Consider the following 26,148-nt stretch of genomic DNA (forward strand, 5'->3'; position numbering starts at 1 on the left):
CTTTCTTGGGAACCACAAACAGATTTGAGTAAAATCCTTGCCCTTGTTCAGTCCGCGGAACTGGGTGGATCACCCCCATTACTAAGAGGTCTTGTACACAGCGTAGAAAATGCCTCTTTCTTTATTTGGTTTGCTGATAACCTTGAAAGATGAAATCTCCCTTGTGGAGGAGAAGCTTTGAATCCAGAAGATATCCCTGAGATATGATCTCCAACGCCCAGGGATCCTGGACATCTCTTACCCAAGCCTGGGGCGAAGAGAGAAAGTCTGCCCCCCACTAGATCCGTTTCCAGATAGGGGGCCTTCTCTTCATGCTGTCTTAGGGGCAGAAGTAGGTTTTCTGGCCTGCTTTGCCCTTGTTTCCAGGACTGGTTAGCTTTCCAGCCCTGTCTGTAACGAGCAACAGTTCCTTCCTGTTTTGGGAGCGGAGGAAGTTGATGCTGGCTCCTGCCTTGAAAGTTACGAAAGGCACGAAAATTAGACTTGTTTGGCTTTGATTGGCCCTGTCCTGAGGAAGAGTATGACCCTTACCTCCAGTAATGTCAGCAATAATTTCTTTCAAGCCGGGGCCTGAATAAGGATCTGCCCTTTGAAAGGAATATTAAGCAATTTAGATTTAGAAGTCACGTCAGCTGACCAGGATTTAAGCCATAGCGTTCTGCGCGCCTGGATCGCGAATCCGGAGTTCTTAGCCGTTAGTTTGGTTAAATGTACAACGGCATCAGAAACAAATGCTTTAGCTAGCTTAAGCGCTTTAACCTTGTCCATAATCTCATCCAATGGAGCTGTGGCGAATGGCCTCTTCCAGAGACTCAAACCAGAATGCCGCAGCAGCAGTGACAGGCGCAATGCATGCAAGGGCTGTAAGATAAAACCTTGTTGAACAAACATTTTCTTAAGGTAACCTTCTAATTTTTGTATCCATTGGATCCGAAAAAAGCACAACTATCCTCCACCGGGTTAGTGGTACGCTTCGCTAAAGTAGAAACTGCTCCCTCCACCTTAGGGACCGTCTGCCATAAGTCCTCGTGTGGGTGGCGTCTATTGGAAACATTTTTCCTAAATATCGGAGGAGGGGAAAAGGGCACACCGGGTCTATCCCACTCCTTACTAATAATCTCTGTAAGCCCTTTTAGGTATAGGAAAAAACGTCAGTACACACCGGCACCGGCATAGTATCTATCCAGCCTACATAATTTCTCTGGAATTGCAACTGTGTTACAATCATTCAGAGCCGCTAATACCCTCCCCTAGCAATACACGGAGGTTCTCAAGCTTAAATTTAAAATTAGAAATCTCTGAATCCGGTCTCCCTGGATCAGATCCGTCACCCACAGAATGAAGCTCTCCGTCCTCATGTTCTGCAAATTGTGACGCAGTATCGGACATGGCTCTCACATCATCAGCGCGCTCTGTCCTTAACCCAGAGCTATCGCGCTTTGCCTCTTAATTCTGGCAATTTAGATAATACCTCTGTCATAACAGTAGCCATGTCTTGCAAAGTGATTTGTATGGGCGTCTCTGATGTACTTGGCGCCACAATATCACGCGCCTCCTGAGGCGGGAGGCGAAGGTACTGACACGTGAGGAGAGTTTAGTCGGCATAACTTCCGCCTCGTTGTCTGGTGATAATTTCTTTACAGATAAAGACTGACTTTTATTTAAAGTGACATCAATACATTTAGTACACATATTTCTATGGGGCTCCACATTGGCCTTCAAACATAGTGAACAAACAGATTCATCTGTGTCAGACATGTTAATAACAGGACTAGCAATGAGACTAGCAAGCTTGGAAAATACTTTCAAATAAGTTTACAAGCAATATAAAGAGACGCTACTCGCGCCTTTAAGAAGGCACAAAAAAACTGTCACAGTTGAAATAACAATGAACCAAATCAGTTATAGCAACCAAATTTTCACAGTAAATGTATTAAGTTAGCAAAGCATTGCACCCACTAGCAAATGGATGATTAACCCCTTAATACCCAAAACGGATAATCAATTTAACAATTAACGTTTTTATCACAGTCAAACACACTGTCACAGGTCTGCTGTGACTGATTACCTCCCTCAAAATGAATTTTGAAGACCCCTGAGCTCTCTAGAGACGTCCTGGATCAAGGAGGAAGAAGCAGGAAGACTGTGACTGAATTTTTACGTGCGCAAAAAAGCGCTAAAATAGGCCCCTCCCACTCATATTACAACAGTGGGAAACCTCAGTTAACCGTTTCTATGCAGAAATATACGTCAGCCATGTGGAAAAAATCAATGCCCCAAAAAGATTTATCACCAAAGTACCTCACAAAAATGAATAACATGCAGTAAACGTTTTAAACATACATTTTAAAGGTTATGTAGAGTTATCAATAAGCCTGCTACAGTCGCTTCTACTGCAGTTAAGGCTCATACATTAGTTCAGTATTAACAGTATTTTCTTAGTCAAATTCCATTCCTTAGAAAATTACTTTACTGCACATACATTCATCAGCCATCAGCCTGATACCAGTCGCTACTACTGCATTTAAGGCTGTACTTACATTACATCGGTATCAGCAGTATTTTCTTAGTCAATTCCATTCCTTAGAAAAATATTACTGCACTTACCTCATTTGCAGGGGACCCCGCATGCTATTCCCTTTCTGAAGTTACCCCACTCCTCAGAATGTGCGAGAACAGCCAGTGGATCTTAGTTACTTCTGATAAGATCATAGAAAACGCAGGCAGATTCTTCTTCTAAATACTGCCTGAGAGAAAAAACAGCACACTCCGGTGCCATTTAAAATAACAAACTTTGATTGAAGAAATATTTAAGTATAAAACTCCACACTCCTCTCACGACCTTCCTACTTTGTTGAGAGTTGCAAGAGAATGACTGGATATGACATGTGAGGGGAGGAGCTATATAGCAGCTCTGCTTGGGTGATCCTCTTGCAACTTCCTGTTGGGAAGGGAATATATCCCATAAGTAATGGATGATCCGTGGACTGAATACACTTAACAAGAGAAATATAGGTCAGTAGGTTTTAATTAATGTTTATTAACTGTAATATGTTAGTTGTTTAGCTTAAAAATTATAACAGAAAGTAATCCTTTAATATACACACTTAGGGCCTGATTCGCTAAAGCTCTCTGGTCTGGTGAGATTTTACAAGATGCCTTTTCAGTATTACTGGGCCCTCCAGGGATTGTTTTAAAGGCAATTTTTAACTTGGGAACTTTATGTTAAGTAGAGACAAATACTCATTAATAACCACTGATTATTTTTCTCCATGCTAGTGAGTTTTTGAGAACAGGGCCCTTAGAGGGAACAATGGGAAGTAAACATTTTAGTAACTCTCTGTTCAACTCCCCACTGGGAGCATAATTTCATATAAACTTCCTGTCTAGATAGTTTTTCTACAGCCATGCTAGGACATGATACCCAAATGAAAGTGATGCAGCATAGCTGTAAAAAAGCTGACTGGAAAATATCACCTGAACATATTTATGTAAAAAATTAAGATATTTACCTCAAATTTCCTAAGTATTCACACCGCACTGTAAAGAGACTTAAAGCAGCGAGTCAGGATGTTAGTCCCTAGGACTTGCAAGGGAGTGTGTATCTGGCATGTTCAGCACAGTCATGTTATATCCCTATTCAGTTTAAGGAAGTTTACTATGAAATATCACGAGATTTCAGCAAAATATCACAAGATCAAAGCAAAGCATGACCTCAGCACTGCTGAAGCGGATTGGCTATTTTGTCCCCCCAACTTGCAGCTGGACAGCAGCTGAAGTATAACTGTTCACAGAGCACTTACTCTGGTGAGCTGAATAAATTGTGAGGTAAAATATCTTCTTTTTTTACATAGAGATGCTGAGGTGATATCTTCATGTCAGCCTTTTACAGTTATACTGCATCACTTTCAAGTGACTTAGCATACGAGTATTATGTCCCTTTAAGCATTGACATTTTCACTATAGGCAGTGATAACAAGCTGAAGCGGATTATATTTCAAATGACAAAATAAAGATAAAGCAGTCATTTTTAAACAATGTAATACACTCCAGCAGGTAAAATAGATAAATCACAGTGCACTGCCCCTATAAAGTACTTTACTTTCTATGAAGTAATAGGTGCCGCCATGTCAGAACGCAGGTTTTCCTCACAAACTGACATTTGCTAGACAAGTCCTGCTTCTATCCTCCAAATAAGGGAAGCAGAAGGTGCAGTTTCACTGCTGAAAAACAGCTGCAGCAAACAAGGTGTTAATGCTTTAAAAAAAAAAATTCACCTAGTATTTTAAAGAGATAGTAAAGTTAGAGTCATATAGTAACAATTAAACTTTTAATGATTCTGACAGAGCATGTCATTTTACACAACTTTCAAATGTAATTCTTTTTATCAAATCTGCTTAGTTCGCATTCTATCCTTTGTTGGAAAGCATACCTAGGTAGGCTCAGGAGCAGCAATACACTACTGAGAGCTAGCTGCTCATTGGTGGCTGCCCATATATAACTCGTCATTGGCTCACCGGATGTGTTTAGCTAGCTCCCAGTAGTGCATTGTTGCTCCTTTAACAAAGGAGAATAAAGCAAATTTGATAACAGAAGGAAATTGGAAAGTTGCTTAAATGGGACAGGTTGCCCAAATATTTTCTCTCCTTTAATTTGTTCCAAATGATCTTTTTTTCCTAATAACTAATTGATAATTTTCCATTATTCTCTCTAAGTATTGATCTTTGGTTTACAGACCAATATATATATATATAATAATATAATAATATTATAATAATAATAATATATATATAAGATATATAAGATAAGGAAGCAAGTGTGTGTACACAAAGTGATAACACAATGAGATCTCATTTTACCTGCAAGCTCAACCCATTGAAATAGGCTTTGGTTTCAAAGCACAAAACCGGCAATTTCATATACACAAATAAACCTGAAAATGCAATTTATCATCCATTCTATACTCTTCAGCTGGTATAACAAGTCATTAGAAATACATTAAAGGGACATTAAACACCAAATAAATGCTAGATAGAATGACACATTCAAAGAAAAGATTAGACTGAGAATAACAGGTAGATTTATTTTTTAAAGTTTCATTAGCTGTTTAAATATTGACAAACTAAATGTAACGTTTTAGTGTCTATAAAACAATGGGAGCTGCCATGTTGTAACTTAGGTTACCTTCTCTGCTGTGGCCAATTAGGGACAGTTATAAATAGGTCACTAGAGTGTGCAGCCAATGGCTGTGTGCAATATAACAGTGTTCTGCACTTCCTCTTCTAACAGGAACTGAAAAACTCACAATTTCAGAATGGAATTACAGGAAAAGGGGACAAAATAAATTATGAAAGTATATTGCAGAGTTTTTTTTTTATATATATATATATATATATATATACAATTTATCATTTTCTTTTATAATCTCAAAGTGTTTAATGTCCCTTTAAGGAAAAAAAAATAACAGTATACTGTCCCTTTTAAAATGGTATGTTCTATCTGAATCATGAAAGTTTAAATTTGACTTTACCGTGCTCTTAGTTGCAGAACAATCTTATAATTACAAGCTGTTCATTGCCTCTTAAATTCATCCTACGCCGTTTTACATTTAATCTTTTGCACATTAAAGCATTACTGAAACTTGTACTGTGTGTTTTGCTTCTTAAACACTAAACCATAATACAGCTAATGTATAACCATCGCTAAATGGCCTCAGTAGGAGAGATCAGATAGGAGCAAGCATTTTAATCCAGTATAATTTAAAAGCCCCTTTCATGACTCAGATGGAGCATGCAAAACCTCCATTATCAAACTGTGCACATTTTGTTTATATGCACACTTTCTGAGACAGCTCCTACTGAGCATGTGCAAGAGGGCGCTGTATATGTATGTGTTTTGTGATTGGCTAATAGCTGTCATATGATACAGGGGGAAGGTATAATGGAAACTGTTTTGAAATATACAGGAGCTTTCATGCAACCAATCTCTCAAGAGCAGGGGCTGTCATTCACACCCGGTCTGATCAGGACAGGGTGATTTAAAGGGACGTTGTACACTAGATTTTTCTTTGCATAAATGTTTTGTAGATGATCCATTTATACAGCCCACCTGGGAGTGTTTTTGTAACAATGTAAAGTTTTGCTTATTTTTTAATAACATTGTGCTGATTTTCAGACTCCTAACCAAGCCCCACAGTATTAGACTTAGTGCTAAACTGGGAGCTTCTAAGTAAGTTTTTAAAATGTTTTATACTGGATTTTTAGATCAATATCTGTGCATATTCTTTATAGTAGTGTCTATTACATGCAGTTATATGAAAATTGCTGTATATTGTCCCTTTAATGGCAGCTTCTTAAAAGGACATGAAACCTATCTTTTTTTTCTTTATGATTCAGATAGAGAACATTTTTTTAAATAAACTTTCCAATTTACTTATATTATCAATTTTGCTTCTTTCTTGGTAAGCCAATGACGAAAGGCATGTATGTGCAGCCACCAATCTGCAATTAGTTCACTGCTCCTGAGCCTACCTAAGTATGATTTTCAACAAAGGATAGCATAAATCAATTTTACTTGCTGGAGTTTACAAATAGCTCGGTTACCTTTATATTGGCGTTTAAAATAGCTGATTTTGTCTGTGGTATACAAATAATATACCTATACTACCTACCTATATTGAAAGTTTATACAGAAAAGCTGTGTAAACATAGCCAGCAGAATAAAGTATACTCCAAGTAGGAGGTATGAGAGATAAACAATAAAATTTTAATTTTCAGTTATTCTCTCTAAGTATACACACTTTGGTTTACAGAGATAATATAAAGAATCGTGTGTGTGTGCAGAAAGTGATAAAATAAAAATATCTGATTTCCCTGCAAGCTCAGCCCATTTTGTTGGGTTGTGGTTTCAAAGAACAAACATATTTATTTCATATACAAAAATAAACCAAAATAATGTATCATACATGTTATACTCTGCAGCTGATAAACAAGTTATTGGAAACACATTAAATGGACAGGAGACCCCAACATTTTCTTCCATGTTTTGGATAAATTTAAACAATTTTAAACAACTTTCCAATTTACTTTTATTATCAAATGTGCTTCATTCTCTTGTTATCCTTTGCTGAAGGAGCAGCATTGCACTACTGGCAGCTAGCTGAACACATCTAGTTAGCCAATCACAAGAGACAAATGTGTGCAAGCACCAACCAGCAGCTAGCTCCCACTAGTTTAGCATATGTGCATATTCCTTTCAACATTGGATACCAAGAGAATTAAGTACATTTAAAGTGTCTTAAAATGACCTGCTCTATCTGAATCATGCAAGTTTAAAGGGACATAAAACCCACATTTTTTCTTTCCTGATTTAGAAAGAGCATGCAATTTTAAACAACTTTCTAATTTACTGCATTCACGTGATGTCCTTTGCTGAAAAGCATATCTAGATAGGCTCACTAGCTGCTGATTGGTGGCTGCACATAGATGCCTCGTGTGATTGGCTCACCCATGTGCATTGTTATTTCTTCAACGAAGGATATCTAAAGAATGAAGCAAATTAGCTAATAGAAGTAAATTTGAAAGTTGTTTAAAATTGTATTCTCTATCTGAATCACGAAGGAACATTTTTGGGTTTGGTGTCCCTTTAATTTTGACTTTCCTATCCCTTTAAGGGAAAAACAAGTTAACATTACAATGTCCCTTTGGGTACAACTTCCTGACTTTTTGGGTTATTCCAAACGTTTTTGTATACAATCAATTTTGTCTGCTTCCTAAAAAAAAAAAACAGGAGTCTGTGGCTGGCTCCTGAATATTCTCGCTGGTTCCTAAAGAGATACGAGAGTTATACGTAGACAGAGCACGTCATTTTACTTCTATCGTGAAATGTACTTAGTATCCTTTGTTGAAAAGCATATGTAGGTATGCTCAGGAGCAGCAATACTGAAACCTAGATGGTGATTGGTGGCTGCAGTCACTAGTCGTTGGCTCACCAGATATGTTCAGATAGCTTCCAGCAGTGCGCTGCTCTAGAGCTGACTTTAACTGGGTATTTCACAGGGGATAAACACATAGTTATATACAAGCACATTACAGCATTTTCTTTTTACACTTTTATCTACCTTTAAAACAGAAATACATTTGTCAACTCCTGACTTCTAATACATTTTCATACACACACATTATATATACGCAGCATCCCACAAGTGATTACTCCCCTCACATTTTTGTAAATATTTTATTATATCTTTTCATGGGACAACACTGAAGAAATGACACTTTGCTACAATGTAAAGTAGTGAGTGTACAGCCTGTATAACAGTGACAATTTGCTGTCCCCTTAAAATAACTCAAACACATGGGGGCATATTTATCAAGCTCCGTATGGAGCTTGATGCCCCTTGTTACTGGCGAGCCTTCTAAAGACCGCTGCTCCATAACCTGTCCGCCTGCTCTTAAGAGGCGGACAGAACTCGCAAGAAATCAACCCAATCAAATACGATCGGGTTGATTGACACCCCCTGCTAGCGGCTGCGAATCTGCAGGGAGCGGTATTGCACCAGCAGCTCACCAGAACTGCTGGTGCAATGATACGCACGGTCATAATTAGGCCCCATAGCCATTAATGTCTAACCGTTGGCAACAAAAGTGAGTACTCCCCTAAGTGGAAATGTCCAAATTGGGCCCAAAGTGTCAATATTTTGTGTAGCCAGCATTATTTTCCAGCACTGCATTAACCCTCTTGGGCATGGAGTTCACCAGAGCTTCACAGGTTGCCACTGGAGTCCTCTTCCACTCCTCCATGACGACATCAAAAAGCTGGTGGATGTTAGAGACCTTGCGCTCCCCCACCTTCCGTTTGAGGATGCCCCACAGATGCTCAATAGGGTTTAGGTCTGGAGACATGCTTGGTCAGTCCATCACCTTTACCCTCAGCTTCTTTAGCAAGACAGTGGTCATCTTGGAGGTGTGTTTGGGGTCGTTATCATGTTGGAATACTGCCCTGCGGCTCAGTCTCCGAAGGGAGGGGATCATGCTCTGCTTCAGTATGTCACAGTACATGTTGGCATTCGGTTCCCTCAATGAACTGTAGCTCCCCAGTGCCGGCAGTACTCATGCAGGCCCAGACCATGACACTCCCACCACCATGCTTTACTGTAGGCAAGACACACTTGTCTTTGTACTCCTCACCTGGTTGCCGCCACACACGCTTGACACCATCTGAACCAAATAAGTTTATCTTGGTCTCATCGGACCACAGGACATGGTTCCAGTAATCCATGTCCTTAGTCTGCTTGTCTTCAGCAAACTGTTTGCGGGCTTTCTTGTGCATCATCTTTAGAAGAGGTTTCCTTCTGGGACGACAGCCATGCAGACCAATTTGATGCAGTGTGCGGCGTATGTTCTGAGAACTGACAGGCTGACCCCACCCCCACCCCTTCAACCTTTGCAGCAATGCTGGCAGTAAACATACGTCTATTTCCCAAAGACAACCTCTGGATATGATGCTGAGCACGTGCACACAACTTCTTTGGTCGACCATGGGTGAGGCCTGTTCTGAGTGGAACCTGTCCTGTGAAACTACTTTATGGTCTTGCCCACCGTGCTGCAGCTCAGTTTCAGGGTCTTGGCAATCTTCTTATAGCCTAGGCCATCTTTATGTAGAGCAACAATTCTTTTTTTCAGATCCTCAGAGAGTTATTTGCCATGAGGTGCCATGTTGAACTTCCAGTGACCAGTATGAGAGACCAAATAACACCAAATTTAACACACCTGCTCCCCATTGCCACCTTAGACCTTGTAACACTAACGAGTCACATGACACCGTGGAGGGAAAATGGCTAATTGGGCCCAATTTGGACATTTCCACTTAGGGGTGTACTCACTTTTGTTGCCAACGGTTTAGACATTAATGGCTGTGTGTTGAGTTATTTTGAGGGGACAGCAAATTCACACTTTTATACAGGCTGTACACTCACTACTTTACATTGTAGCAAAGTGTCATTTTTTCAGTGTTGTCACATGAAAAGATATAGTAAAATATTTACAAAAATGTGAGGGGTGTACTCACTTTTGTGTGATACTGTATATATATTCACAAGTTATTTTACTACACAGACACATTACATATATATATGTTCATACACACACACATATATATATATTCAAATCTTTATATATGTACAGTATATAGATTTCACTGTAGCTAAATTGCAGAAAACATTGACAAAATAAACTATAAAAATGCATTGCAGAATTGTTGTTTGATTTTATTACAAATAAGTATTTTATTGGTAATTTAATTTTAAGTTTTATGTTAAATATACAATGATATTTTTTGGGGAAAAGCAATGGTGCATTATGTTTGCAGGAAACACTAACAAACAACACATGCACAGGGTGCCATTAATTTGTTAAAAGAGGCACTAAATCTAAAGTGTAAATCTATCCCTGAGAGGGATTAAAGAACTGTCTGGGGGAGAAACATGTAGTCTAAAAAAGCATCAATAGAGAGGGGGAGGGTCAAGAGGGAGGGCAATACAGTAGATAAAGGAAACAAAAATATTCCTTGGAGGAAGATAAAATGGGGAGGGGTCACCAAAAAGTCACAAACAGATTTTTAGGACCCCCCCCTCTTTTATCAGGTTTTGTTATTGTCTAATAAATATCCAGTCTTATATCTGGAATGTACCATTCTGTATAGGTCAAATGTACCCCCCCCCCCTCTCTTTGATCAGGTTTGTAATTGTCTAATAAATATCCAGTCTTATATCTGGAATGTACCATTCTGTATAGGTCAAATGTACCCCCCCCTCTCTTTGATCAGTTTTGTAATTGTCTAATAAATATCCAGTCTTATATCTGGAATGTACCATTCTGTATAGGTGAAATGTATTCCTTCTTGGTCTGAGTAATAGAGTGTCTCTTTACAAATAAATACATAAATTCATAATAATAATGACTAATAATTATTACAGAAATATAGTGATTATAATAATAATAAATTAGGTGTATGACAGAAAAAAAGGAAACACAAGACAGAGAAAAAGGAATAGAAGATAAAAAAGGGAAAAAGAAAAAGGAAGACTGAGACCAGTGCTCCCCCTCTCACTAATCCTATTATATAGACTCACAGTGATTAATGGGAGAGTCTATTAGCTCATTTCCATTTAACCCTTCCCCTCCCAGCTCTCTTTGCTTTCTCCTGTTATGCTCTTTCAGATTGGTCTCTTCCTGCCCCCTCTCCCCACCTCTTCTCTGCATTTTACACATCTGAGTAATGTCTGTCTGCCCCTCCAGCCCAAGGGACTTTTCTGTCTATAACCTCCCCCCCTTTACTTCCAGCTGACTTTCCTCCTTCCATGCTCCCAGCTGTCTTGTGCTGCCTCAGTCCGGAGAACTCCCCCTGTTCTACCCACTGTATATTAGCTATAGCTCCTCACTTCTGATCTCTCTGCTAATCTTGCACGTGCTCAGTAGGAGCTGGTGTCTCAGAAAGTGTGCACGTAAAAAGACTGCGGTTAATGAAAGTAAACTGGAACCAAGGCCGGATTGGCCTACCAAGATACCAGGAGATTTCCCTGTGGACTGCAGCAGCTGGGGCTGGAAAGCTACAATTTAAAGGGGTGAACAATGAATGCAATTGGGTTGTAGGGTGCCTACAATCTGGCACTTTAAAACAAACTAATATAATTCTTGAAAACATATTGGGGGAAGGAGTGTCCCAGTAATCCCCTTTGAGAAAATGGTTTGTGTGCACTGTGCATTATGCTAAGTCAACGGAAAATAGGGCTGGTTCCAAATTTTCCAGAGTTGCTTCCCCCCCCCAGTCCCGTCTTGGCTGGAACTTTTTTTAATTGCATGCCCTATCTGAATCATGAATGATTTAGGGTCCCTTAACTCCTATAATAAGGAGTGTCATAAGGATGTATTCACCAATCACGATCATGCTCTAACCCTCCAATCCCCCCTCCACCACCCACCCTGGTGCTAACCTCCTAACAGCAATTAGGTGCAGCTGTCACTAATGAACCAGGATAGAGAAAATACTTCAAACTCACAGCCTCTGTACTGACACTTTACCATTTTCTGTTACACTTTCCAAATCCTCATTTGCCCCCCCACACATTTCACTCAGTCTCAGTTTACCCTGCCTTATATCAGACACATTTCCCTTCTCCATTACCTTCTGTGTCCATTCCCTCTCCTTTAGATTGTAAGCTTGAGAGCCTTTCTACCTGTACTTTGTATTTAAAGTGAACTACTACTGATTGTGCTCAAGCGCAGGGCATTTCTCTCCTTTTGTATAACTCAACTATTGCTCCTACAACTGTAATGTACCCCTACTGTACTTGTTTGTTTGTGTATGTAATGCATCCCTGTAATGTTTTAGTATTACTTGTATAGCGTTGCGTAATCTGTTGGCGCTTTATAAATACCTGATAATAATAATAATAATAATTATGCTCGGGAATGGTGCATTAGCCCACTTGGTGCATAAATTTATCTGTGTTTTTAACTCTGCAATAAGGAGTGGCATACTGATGTATCCGCCAATCACGATCATGCTCAGGAATGGTGCAGTAGCCCTCTTGGTGCATGACTTTTAGAACAACAATTTTAAGCAACTTTCTAATTTACTCCTATTATAAATTTTTCTTCATTCTCTTGGTATCTTTATTTAAAAAAACAGGAATGTAAGCTTAGAAGCTGGCCCATTTTTGGTTCAGAACCCTAGGTAGCGCTTGCTGATTGATGGCTTATTCTTCTAAAAGTGCAAAACATTGAGATACGAACGGATTTATTCTTGTGAAAGTGTAACACACTAAAATCTGAATTTGTACAGCTGCATTTTCACAAGAATAAATCTGGCTCCAAAAATTTTAAGAATGCGGTAGCATTCGGGTCGGACCGAAATAGCCAAATGCACATCCCTACTGTTGACCCAGTAAGTCAATGTTTTTACCCTTACAAAATGCCACTTGTGAGCCACAGAGAACTGCTGGTCCCAAGTGCGTACGGACATTGAGCTAATCAGCAGCGGTAGTCACATGACCCAGCTGTGTAGCTACTGCTACTGATTGTGGTCACAATCTGTTTTCCGCTTGGGACTAGCAGTTCTCTGTGGCTCCTAAGCAATACTTTAACCGTTTAATACCTTTGCAAGGGTTAAACACAGACTTGCAACATCCAACCCCTTTCAATCTTATATCAAACTTAATGCAATTTCATTCATTTGTTTTTCCCCTTTTTCTGTAAGGAACAGTTTATCCAAAAATCGTGTCCCCTTTTATTTGTTTCATTTTACCTGCTGCAGTGTATTAAATTGTTTACAAATAGCTCCTTTACCTTTTATATTAGCAATCAAAATAGCTGCATTTGCCCGTGGTATCCCCACCTATACTTAAAGTTTCTATAGAAAGGCTGTAGAAAAGATATGTAAACATAGCCAGCAGACGAAATTACACTACCAGTGGGATGTAGGAGAGAGAAGCAATAAAATTATAATTTTCAATTGTTCCCTCTGAGTATTGGGCTTTGAAAAGGCCGGATTGGCTTACTAGGATAGCAGGAGATTTCCCGGTGGGCTGAAAAGCTACAATTTAAAGGTGTGATTAATGGATGCAACATGGTTGTAGATGACCTGTATAACAACAATCTGGCACTTTTTTAAAAACAAACTTATATAATAAAATTCTGAAAAAAAAAATATTGGGGGAAGGATATCCCCTTTGGGGAAAAATGAGGCGTGCACATTCTACTGACTCAACAAAAAATAGGACTGGAATCCAAATTTTCCAGGGCTGCTTTTTATTCCCACTCCGGCCATGGTTTTGTTTACAGAGATAATATAAAGAATCGTGTGTGTGTACAGGAAGTTATAAAATAAGGAGATCTGATTTCCCTGCAAGCTCAACCCATTTTGATGGGCTGTGGTTTTAAAAGAAAAAAAAAACAGTTATTTAATTATCAAAAATAAACCTAATGAAGATTTTTTTTCACAATGTTTTACTCTGCAGCTGGTATACCAATTTGGAAATCATGAAAGAAACATTTTGGGTTTCATGACCCTTTAAGGAAAAAAACTATTTACAGTACACTGTTCCTTTAACTCTGAAATGTGTTGGTTTTCTCAATTCAACTGAGTTTCTACATAGTAATGTTTGTCTCCATGATGAAACTTCCCATATCTCTCTGCTGGGGATAATTAAGGACAGAAATGAAAAATACGCAATTAAAGAGTGTTCAAACAAGGCTGTGTGAAAACTCTGTTAGATAGTCCTATGTTTCACACAGCCTTGTTTGCACATTATCTTTTGTTGCCTGTTTTATATATGTCCCTAATTGTCCTCAGTAGAAGAGATAGATAAGAGGAAAACCTAGGTTCCAAGAAGATGGCATCTATTACTTTATTGAAACTAAAATACTTACATAATGGGACATAAAAACCCCAAATGTTTTTTGTGTGATTCATATAGAGCATTTAATCAACTTTCCAACTCTCTTCTATTATTTAATTTTCGTCATTCTCTTGGTATCCTTTGTTGAAAACCATATCTAGGTAGACCCAGGAGCATAAATGCACTACTGTGCTCTAGCTGCTGATTTACTAGCTACGCTTACTGTATATGCCTCTTGTCATTGAGTCACCTGATGTGTTCAGCTAGCTCCCAGTACTGCTCCTTCAACAAAGGATACCAAGCGAATTAAGCATATTTGATAACAGAAGGGACAGTCTATTGTGATTTTTTTGTCTCCTTTAATGTGTTCTCAAAGATCCTTTTTACCCTCTGAAGTGTATTAAATTGTTTACAAATAGCTCATTCACCTTTATTTTGCCATTTCAATTACCTGTATTTGCCTGTTGTATCCTCACCTATACTGAATATTTCAGTACTTACGTACAGGTTATATAAATGCTATGCAAAAAAGAAGGTTTAGAAAAATATTACACTCCCAATGGGTGGTGGGATTACCATGTTTATTAATCAGCTGATTATTTAATCTGTGCTCCAGTCCAGATTTCCTGAAAATCTGGCCTCTAATTACCCCTACTCTAAATATTGCTCTCACTGTATATAGAGAGAAAAGAAAAGGGGCATTTTGTGTAGATAGATATATAAGCTAATGATGTCTGCTCTCTATGCAAACTCAGCCCATTTTGATAAAGTTGTAGTTTCAATTAGCAGAGACAGCTATTTAACATACAAAAATATACACAAATGAGCAATTTCCCATACATTTTAATTTTGTAGATTGTATAACAAGACATTTTAATTTTGTAGACTGTATAACAAGTTATTTGTGCAGAATTTTTAATGTTTGGGAAATTACTCCTTTAGGTATAATTTTATTTATTAATCAGCTATCTCTGATAATTGAAACCACAACCAAATTAAATTGACTGAGCTTGCAGGGAGAGAAGACCTCATTAGCCTAACATACTCTAACACACAAAGACAGTAGCGCTCTCACACACACTAAGACACAGTCACTCTCACACACATTCTGTTACACACTAACACACACATATTCTCTCACACACACAGTCTCTCTCACACACATTCTCTCACACACACACAAAGACACTAGTGCTCTCTCTCACACACACACACACACACACACATTCTCTCTCTTTCATACACACAAATATACTTACTCTTTCACACACACACACATTCTAACAGATTAACGCACACAAAGACACTAGCACTCTCACACATACTCCTACACTCTAACACACTTACTCTCACACACACACAAGACACTAGTGCTCTCACACACACTCATACACTCTAACATACTTACTCTCACACACACACAAGACACTAGTGCTCTCACACACACTCATACACTCTAACACACTTACTCTCTCACACACACAAGACACTAGTGCTCTCACACACACTCATACACTAACACACTTACTCTCTCACACACAAAAGACACTAGCGCTCTCACATATACTCATACACTCTAACACACTCACACACACACACGACACTAGTGCTCACACACACTCATACACTCTAACACACTCTCTCACACACACAAGACTCTAGCGCTCTCACACACACTCATACACTCTAACACACTTACTCTCTCACACACACACAAGACACTAGCGCTCTCACACACACTCATACACTCTAACACACTTACTCTCTCACACACACACAAGATACTAGCGCTCTCACACACACAAGACACTAGCGCTCTCACACACACTCTCTCACACACACACACACACACACGACACTAGCGCTCTCACACACACTCATACACTAACACACTCTCTCACACACACAAGACACTAGCGCTCTCACACACACTCATACACTAACACACTCTCACACACACAAGACACTAGCGCTCTCACACACACTCATACACTAACATACTCTCTCACACACACACAAGACACTAGCGCTCTCACACACACTCATACACTCTAACACACTTACTCTCTCACACACACACAAGACACTAGCGCTCTCACACACACAAGACACTAGCGCTCTCACACACACTCATACACTCTAACACACTTACTCTCTCACACACACACAAGATACTAGCGCTCTCACACACACTCTCTCACACACACACAAGACACTAGCGCTCTCACACACACTCATACACTAACACACTCTCTCACACACACAAGACACTAGCGCTCTCACACACACTCATACACTAACACACTCTCACACACACAAGACACTAGCGCTCTCACACACACTCATACACTAACATACTCTCTCACACACACAAGACACTAGCGCTCTCACACACACTCATACACTAACACACTCTCTCACACACACAAGACACTAGTGCTCTCACACACACTCATACACTAACACACTTACTCTCTCACACACAAACACGACACTAGCGCTCTCACACACACTCATACACTAACACACATACTTTCTCGCACACACAAGATACTAGCGCTCTCTCACACACTCATACACTAACACACTCTCTCACACACACAAGACACTAGCGCTCTCACACACACATACACTCTAATACACTTACTCTCTCACACACACACAAGACACTAGCGCTCTCTCACACACTCATACACTAACACACTTACTTTCTCACAAACACAAGACACTAGCGCTCTCACACACACTCATACACTAACACACTTACTCTCTCACACACACGACACTAGCGCTCTCACACATACTCATACACTAACACACTTACTCTCTCACACACACACGACACTAGCGCTCTCACACATACTCATACACTAACACACTTACTCTCTCACACATACGACACTAGCGCTCTCACACACACTCATACACTAACACACTTACTCTCTCAAACACACACGACACTAGCGCTCTCACACACACTCATACACTAACACACTTACTCTCTCACACACAAGACACTAGCGCTCTCACACACACTCATACACTAACACACTTACTCTCTCTCACACACACACACGACACTAGCGCTCTCACACACACTCATACACCAACACACTTACTCTCTCACACACACAACACTAGCGCTCTCACACACACTCATACACTAACACACTTACTCTCTCACACACACACACAACACTAGCGCTCTCACACACTCATACACTAACACACTTACTTTCTTACACACACAAGACACTAGCGCTCTCACACACACACACACACATACACTCTAATACACTTACTCTCTCACACACACAGAAGACACTAGCGTTCTCACACAAACTCTCATGCACATTCTAATGCAAGAATAATATGCTGTAACAAATAAAAGCCTGTAATGTTTGCATCAGAATGTCCCTTTAAAGGGACAGGGAACCCAATTTTTTTCTTTCATGGTTTAGAAAGAACATACAAATTTAAACAACTTTCCAATTTACTTCTATCACCAAATTTGCTTCATTCTCTTGTTATCCTTTGCTGAAGGAACAGCATTGCACTACTATCAGCTAGCAGAACACATCTAGTTAGCCAATCACAAGTGTGTGCAGGCAAATGTGTGCAGGCACCAATCAGCAGCTAGCTCCCACTAGTGTAGGATATGTGCTTATTCTTTTTCAACAAGGGATACCAAGAGAACAAAGCACATTTGTAAATAAAAGTTAATTTAAAAGCGTCTTAAAATTACATGCTCTATCTGAATCATGCAGGTTTATTTGTGACTTTCCTATCCCTTTAATTCTGGATTTAATGTCCCTTTCACACAGCTAATAAAGGTTGACTGTTCGCTGTTTACTAAATGTACAGAAACACAGGAAGTTAGTGGTCATAGCTGACATAAAAAATACATCTCTCTCTGACTTTATATGGACAGATTGCGTTATACAGGAAACTGCATTATGGTGTGAAAGAATTGTCTTTAAAGTGATATTTGGTTAAAGGGTACTGTGATTTCCACCCCCTTCCTTTTAATGTGTTCACAATTAACTATTTTAAATGCTGGAATGTATTAAATTGTCTACAAATAGCTCTTTACATTTATTTTGATATTTGAAATAGTTGTTTTTACCTGTTGTATATCCACCTATACTGAAAATTTCAGTATTTAAAGGGACATTGTACACTAGATTTTTCTTTGCATAAATGTTTTGTAGATGATCCATTTATACAGCCCATCTGGTAGTTTTGTTTGTAACAGTGTATAGTTTTGCTTTTTTTTTTGAGAACATTGTGCTGATTTTCTGACTCCTAACCAAGCCCCACAGTGTCAGATGTATACACACGTTTACAGACTCCTGTTTATGTTATCTGTCTTTTTATATGCAGGGAAGGGGGGAGGTGGGGAGTGTCTGCTCTTTTTGGTTACCAGCCCCTTTCAGTGGGTGTCTCAGCCTAACCTCATCAACTGTGCTAAATTGGGAGCTTCTAAGTAAGTTTTTGAAAGGTTTTGTACTGGAATTTTAGATCAGTATTTGTGCATAATCTTCTTTATAGTAGTGTCTATTACATGCAGATATATATAAAAAAATGTGTATACTGTCCCTTTAAAGGGACACTAAAGTCATAATTAAACTTTCACGATTCAGTGCAATTTTAAGAGGTTTTCCAATGTACTTCCATTATTAAATTTTGCACAGTCTTTTTATATACACACTTTCTAAAGCACCAGCTACTACTGAGCATGTGCACAAGTTCACAATGTATACATATACTAGTCTGTGATTGGCTGATAGCTGTCACATGATACTAAGTGCTATTGCGTTGTCTGAACTAAAGGTGGCAACCCTATCTGGAGCACTAAACGGCAGGCAATAATGCTGCCATCTAGTGCTCTTACAAATGGATAACATTCTTGCAAAACTGATGCCATATAATGCTCCAGACACGTGCATGCACCTGTGCTTACTTCACTGCTTTTCAATAAAAGATAAAAATAATAAAATCTTGATTGAAGAAAACTTCTCATCAGACACCTAAACTTCACCTCCTCCTTGCACTACAGGCAAAGAGAATGACTGGGGGATTGTGAGTAGGGGAGTGATATTTAACAGCTTTGCTGTGGTGCTCTTTGTCTCCTCCTGCTGGCCAGGAGTGATATTCCCAACACTAATTGATAATGATTTGTGGACTCACCGTGTCATAGAAAGAAAGATAACAAAGGAACAGAGATAATTTACTAATAGAAGTAAATTAAAGAGTTGTTTAAAATGTCATGCTCTATCTACTCAGCAGCTGCATGCGTTGCAACTCGAGCAGAATACAAACAGCCAATCAGAAGGCGCAGTCGCCAATCACTGGCGATTTCCTGCTGCCCAGAAGCCAAACTGCTTGTAGCTTTGCAAGGTTTAAACATACAGCAGTGAGCTAGGATCAGTAATCCAATATCACATGTTTGAGCACATTAGAGTATGTAAAGTTGGCATCAGTATATCCATTTGAATGATTCATAATATTTGCTATTAACCATAGTAAAAAAAGAAAATACAATATACATTTATATATAATTATTAGTGAGTATCATTTGAGAGAGTGTGACTGCGTGCTGAAGTGGATTCTGTTGGTTGATATACTGTACCATTGGAACGCCTACTTGTGCTTTTGTATTACAATATACACTTATTAGTTCTTTTGTCTACATTTGCTGTTAACTTCCTCTAACAACTAAGCTTTTTCCTCTTTCTTCAGAAAGGCTGGCAAACATATACCATACTTAAGTATGCTACAATTTTCTGACCATGCTACATAGTGATAGCTTTGATCAGTGCAGGAGATTATTTATAGCTAGTCTCTGATTGGCACAGCTCCGGGGGAGCAGCAATGACCCACTGGTCTGGTGAGCCAATCAGAGAGGCATATTGCCAGCAGTGAAGAGAGGAAGTGCAATGCCCCTCTGGGGCTAACTTTAATTATGTGTTTAATCCCTTTGTGGGGTTTAAATACTTAGTTTTGTGCAAGCAGTCTATTACAACATATTATCTTTGCTTATTTACAAGCCTGATGTGCCTAAAAAGATCATTACTCAGCTATGACATGGAAGCTCCTATGGGGAAACCTGCTATAAAAAGTCCTCACCCTCCCTAAGTGATTAATTCATATCTACAGAACACTTTCTCCTCTAAGGAAATTCTCAGGCCTGACAGAACTTGCTACAGAGATAGATAAGTGAACATTCCTCTAGCACAAAACTGAGAGAGGTTGAGTTTGTAAGAGGTGAAAAAAATATAAAAGCAAATTAAATTGGTTTCACAGTAATATTTATATGTGTAGTATCTAATCAGCAATTGCTCATTGCATTGAAAAAGATCTGCATATAACAAAGTTTTAAAAATGTTAGAGAATGTATATTATTTTGCAGCCCCAGGGACACACTGATTGAAAACTTTTTAGTACGTTTATCTTATTTCCTCTGCTGTGTTTCATTAGGGGTAGCTATAATGAGCTTACATACTGATCAAGCAAGCACTGGGCAGTATGTAGAGAGATTAAGGAGAGAGGCAGATAGAGACTGAGGATAAAATACATATGAGACTAAAAGTAGGAGACTGAGGGGAGAGTGAGATCTAAAGGGAAGATATTGAGGGGAGTACAAGTGAGGCTGGGAGTGTGAGAGAGAGAAAGGCTAAAGGGGGGGGGGACGACTAAATGAAAAACAAAGAGAGAATAAGGGGTAGAGAGGGGGAATGAGGAAGGAGGCTGAGGTGGGGAGAGAGAAAGAGGCTGAGGGGGAAAGAGAGAGAAACTAAGGAGGGTCAGAGAGAAGCTTACCGGGGGAAAAGAGAGAGAGGCTGAGGTAGGGAGAGAGGCTATGGTGGGGAGAGAGAGACTAGTGGGGGGAAGCTGAGGGAGAGAGACAGGCTGAGGGAATAAGGGATGGAGAGAGGCTGAGGGAGGAAGGGATAGAGAGACTGAGGGGGACAGAGAGAGACTGAGGGGGACAGAGAGAGACTGAGGGGGACAGAGAGAGACTGAGGGGGACAGTGAGAGACTGAGGGGGGCAGAGAGAGACTGAGGGGGACAGAGAGAGACTGAGGGGGACAGTGAGAGACTGAGGGGGGCAGAGAGAGACTGAGGGGGGCAGAGAGAGACTGAGGGGGGCAGAGAGAGACTGAGGGGGACAGAGAGAGACTGAGGGGGACAGAGAGAGACTGAGGGGGACAGAGAGAGACTGAGGGGGACAGAGAGAGACTGAGGGGGACAGAGAGAGACTGAGGGGGACAGTGAGAGACTGAGGGGGGCAGAGAGAGACTGAGGGGGGCAGAGAGAGACTGAAAAGGGATACTAAACCCAAAAATTATTTTGTAATTCAAGAAGAAAATACAATTTTAAACAACATTCCAATTTACTTCTATTATCTAATTTGCTTCATTCTGTAGATTTCCTTTGTTGAAGAAATAGCAATGCACATGGGTGAGCCAATCACACGACGCAGCTATGTGCAGCATCAAATAAGCAGCAACTGAGCCTATCTAGATATGCTTTTCAGCAAAGGATATCAAGAGAATGAAGCAAATTAGGTAATAGCAGTAAATTAGAAAGGTGTTTAAAATTGCATGCTCTTTCTAAATCATGAAAGAAAAAAATTGGGTTTCATGTCCCTTTAAGAGGAGGAACTCTACCAGGGAGGGAGAGAGAGACACTGAGGAGGGGGTGATATTGAGGAGAGAGAGAGAACTGATGATGAATAAACAAAGAGACAGGATCAGAGATAAAGAAATTGACATTGAAGAGAGATTGAGAAATTAAGGAAGGAAGAGTCTTAAAGGGACACTGTACCCAAATCTTTTCTTTTGTGATTCAGATACAGCATGCAATTTTAAGCAACTTTCTAATTTACTCCTATTATCAATTTCTCTTTGTTCTCTTGCTATCTTTATATGAAAAAGAAGGCATGTAAGCTTTTTTCTAGGTTCAGAACTCTGGACAACAGTTTTTGATTGGTGGATGCATTTATCCACCAATCAGCAAGGACAACCTAGGTTGTTCACCAAAAATGGGCTGCCATCTAAACTTACATTCTTGCATTTCAAATAAAGATACCAAGAGAATAAAGAACATTTGAAAATAGGAGTAAATTAGAAAGTTGCTTAAAATTGCATGCTCTATCTGAAGCACAACAGAAAATATTTGGGTACAGTGTCCCTTTAAGAAAAGGGACAGAGAGAGAGATAACTGAGGAAAAGGAGAGACTAAAAAGTGTTTGGAGATAAAATGTATGCTTACCTGATAAATTAATTTCTTTCATGGTGTTGAGAGTTGTGGACTCTCACCACCATATGAAAGAAAAACACAAAAAAATAACAATGAAAAGAAGAGAAACAAAGAGCTAGTTTAGTGTAACCAGAGAAACTAAGGTGAAAAAGTGAGCGAGCCTAAGGTGAGAGAGGTTGGATGTAAGACCATGTCTTGCCTCATGAGATATATAATAAATAAAACTATGTCTTGCGTCATGAGATATATAATAAATGACACCATGCCTTGCATCATGAGATATATAATAAATGACACCATGCCTTGCATCATGAGATATATAATAAATGACACCATGACTTGCGTCATGAGATATATATAATAAATGACACCATGCCTTGCGTCATGAGATATATATAATAAATGACACCATGCCTTGCGTCATGAGATATATATAATAAATGACACCATGCCTTGCGTCATGAGATATATAATATATTACACTCTCTCTTGGAGAAATAATAGAGTGTAGGAGGAATAAAATAGTGCCCTTACCTTCTTTTTGTCCCTGGCGTGCTTTGCAAGACAGGACTTCCCAAGTGCCTGGTACCCTCCTATCACCTTAATCTCATCAACTGTTGGATAACGCTTCTTACCAGTCTCTGTTTTGGGTGATGGGGTCTTTGTCTCTGTGGCAACAAAACCATTCTCACATACAACCATTTTGCGTGGGTTAACGGTAATGGTGTTGCCTTTTCTTCTCTGCATGGCCTGGTTCTCTACATTCCCTTTTTTTGGCGTCCCCTGTAGAGGGGAAACAACCTTACTGAGGCTCTGTCCTCCATCTTCTTCTGTCTCTGCTTTAATTGTGTTATGTATAACAGTGTTAGGTCTGGCAGGAGCTGACAAAGGCTGAGCAGTCAATTTTGATTGCCTGGAAGCAGCTGGTGAAGCTGGCCTCAGGTTAAAAGGAAATTGTTTGGCTTCCTCTCCAGCGCTATGCCTTGCGTTGAATCCACTCATGCTCACGGAAGCTGAGAGCATGTATGGCTCGTTGTCAGAACAAGAAGGGGAAGAGGATAAGGAGGAGGAGAGAGTGGTTTCCTGAGCTGAGTTCTGACTTCCCATGGCAATTTGAGGGCAGAAAGGAGGAGGCTGAGAAGGTGGTGCAAGGGAAGTTGATACTTTAATTTCATGTTCAGCCACTTTCAATGAGGAGTGTAAAGCCTGAGCTGTCATTTCCACCTCTCCATTTATTCGTGATAACCCACTCTCCCCCTCTATTGATGGATGGCCAAATCGGCTGAGCAGCCTACTCACCCTCCCCCGCCGGTCCTCAGTAGCGGGTGATGAGTCCTCAACAGGACCTTCTTGCACCTCCTCCTCTCTTTGGGGATTGGGGTCCCTGACTAAATCCTCTGCCCTTGAGCTGCGAAGTACAGGTGACTCTGGAGAAGACTTTGGCCTTCCATAAGAAGGCTCAGGGGACCTCCTTTGCTTTTCCAGTTGGATAAAAGGGTTTTGCAGTACGGGTCCAATTTTTTCCATCAACACATGAGTTTCTTTTTCCTCTTGTACTCCATTATCGACCTTCTCTTTCTCCTCCTGTTCTCCTAAATCCACCTCCTCTTTATTTCCAGACATCGAAGCCTCAGCTTTAGCCTTCCTTCGTAGGATAATCTCTCTTTTCCATGCAGGCATTTTGGAGAGCCGCTCCTCTTCTTCCCTATCCTTCCTCTTCATTTCCTCTTCTTCCTTTCTCCTCCTTTCCAGGAGATGAACCTTCCAATCTGGGACCTCCATCACTCTTTTGATAGATCCACACTTAACCTTTTCAATGATTATCCTAGAAATGTTCTTGGTTTGTTTTGGGGGAGGAATCTCCAGGGGGCATGATGAGGTTTGTTGGAAATTTCACCGGACAATCTTAAAAAAAAAAAAAAAAAAAAATAGGTTAAAGTATATTTTAAAATTGTAGACCAAAAAAGATGAATCGGGAGAAATGGTGAAGAAATTTTGATACAGGCACAAGAAAAGGGAACAGAAATATTTGAGGTCACAGAAAAAAAGCCATTGAACAATTGAAGAATGAAGTGTTTAGAGAGCGGATAATGTGGGAAAAGTGGATAAGGGGTGGGGATGAAAGTAGATGAAGGCAGAAGGTGAATGAAGAATTATTGGGTAGGGTTCATTAAGAGAATGTGCAAAGAGGGAGTGGAAGAAGGGTGGACAAGAGTGACGGAAAGTGGGGGAGAGTTGAGAAGTTCCATAGTGTATGTTTGTGGTGACATCAATATTGTATCTGCCACAGTGATACAGTTGTGATGTTTTCATGGTCACAATATCACTATAAACAAAATGTGACAGTTGAATTGTCATCTTACCCCATCTAAGACATTATACATCACTCTAACGCTATCCCTAGCAGTGACCCTAGCCCTAACCATGACCCTTAAACTAACACTATCCCTAGCAGTGACCCTAGCCCTAACCATGACCCTTAAACGAACGCTATCCCTAGTTGTGACCCTAGCCCTAACCATGACCCTTAAACTAACGCTATCCCTAGCAGTGACCCTAGCCCTAACCATGACCCTTAAACTAACGCTATCCCTAGCAGTGGCCCTAACCCTAACCATGACCCTTAAACTAACGCTATCCCTAGCTGTGACCCTAGCCCTAACCATGACCCTTAAACTATAACTCTATCCCTAGCTGTTTCTCTAGGTTTAATTTTGTCTTTAGCACTAACTCTATCAACCCTATCCCTAGCTGTATCTATAGCCCTAACCATAATTACAACGTTGCCTACTCACCTGCCAGTGAGATAGGCAACTGGCATCATCTTTTAAATGCAAGGCTAAGGTCAGCAAGATCTTTGTATAAAAAAAAATCCTCCCATCTCACAGTACTGCTTCTGCTAAATGTTTACAGACAATATTTTGACCTTGACAACAGCAGCAGATGCCAAACTGAAAAAAAAAAAGCACAAAAACAAAAAGAGGGATAAAGAATAAAAGATTTGGGTAGTGTGGATATGTAATGGAAGAGTAAAGGGCAAAGTGGTTGGAGAAAGTCGAGTCCATACGATAGAATGCAAATTGGAGTGCAACGTACAAAGAGGGGAGGGAGTGCGGTTGAACAGGGGAGATTATGGAGATGGGGAAGGTCAAAAGTTAAGAAAAAGAAATTAAGGAATGGAAATATTAAATCCTTTATAGGAATGAGAGAATGAATGGAAGGGAAAAAAAAAAGAACGAACAAGTGAGTAGTAGGAAGTTTAAACTGGGGCGAAGTAGAAAATCTTAGGAGACGGAAGAGGAAGAACGAGTTGAGGGAAAGATAAAAGGATGAGAAGAGGGATAATATACAGCAGAGGGCTCACAGATTGAACGTGGGAGAGCTCAGTAGTTTGTAATGAATTGGCTAAGGACTGCAGCAAGTGTACAGGATGCTACTAGAGAGGAAGAGGAAGAGGGGGAGGGACACTAGTGAGTGGGTGGGAA

At 39.9% G+C, this 26,148-nt stretch overlaps 1 protein-coding gene across 1 annotated transcript in view; it reads right to left on the reverse strand.

Moving 5' to 3' along the window:
• The window catches only part of PPP1R18 (protein phosphatase 1 regulatory subunit 18), a 47,392-nt gene that overhangs the window by 17,222 nt on the left and 4,022 nt on the right, over positions 1-26,148 (reverse strand). The window contains exon 2 of the mRNA XM_053722054.1: positions 23,198-24,568. Within this exon, the coding sequence (XP_053578029.1) occupies positions 23,198-24,445 (1,248 nt within the window). The 5' untranslated portion in view covers positions 24,446-24,568. The remainder of the gene's footprint in view (positions 1-23,197; positions 24,569-26,148) is intronic.

This window comes from Bombina bombina, chromosome 7 (genome assembly GCF_027579735.1).
Source record: "Bombina bombina isolate aBomBom1 chromosome 7, aBomBom1.pri, whole genome shotgun sequence".
Taxonomy (NCBI): domain Eukaryota; kingdom Metazoa; phylum Chordata; class Amphibia; order Anura; family Bombinatoridae; genus Bombina; species Bombina bombina.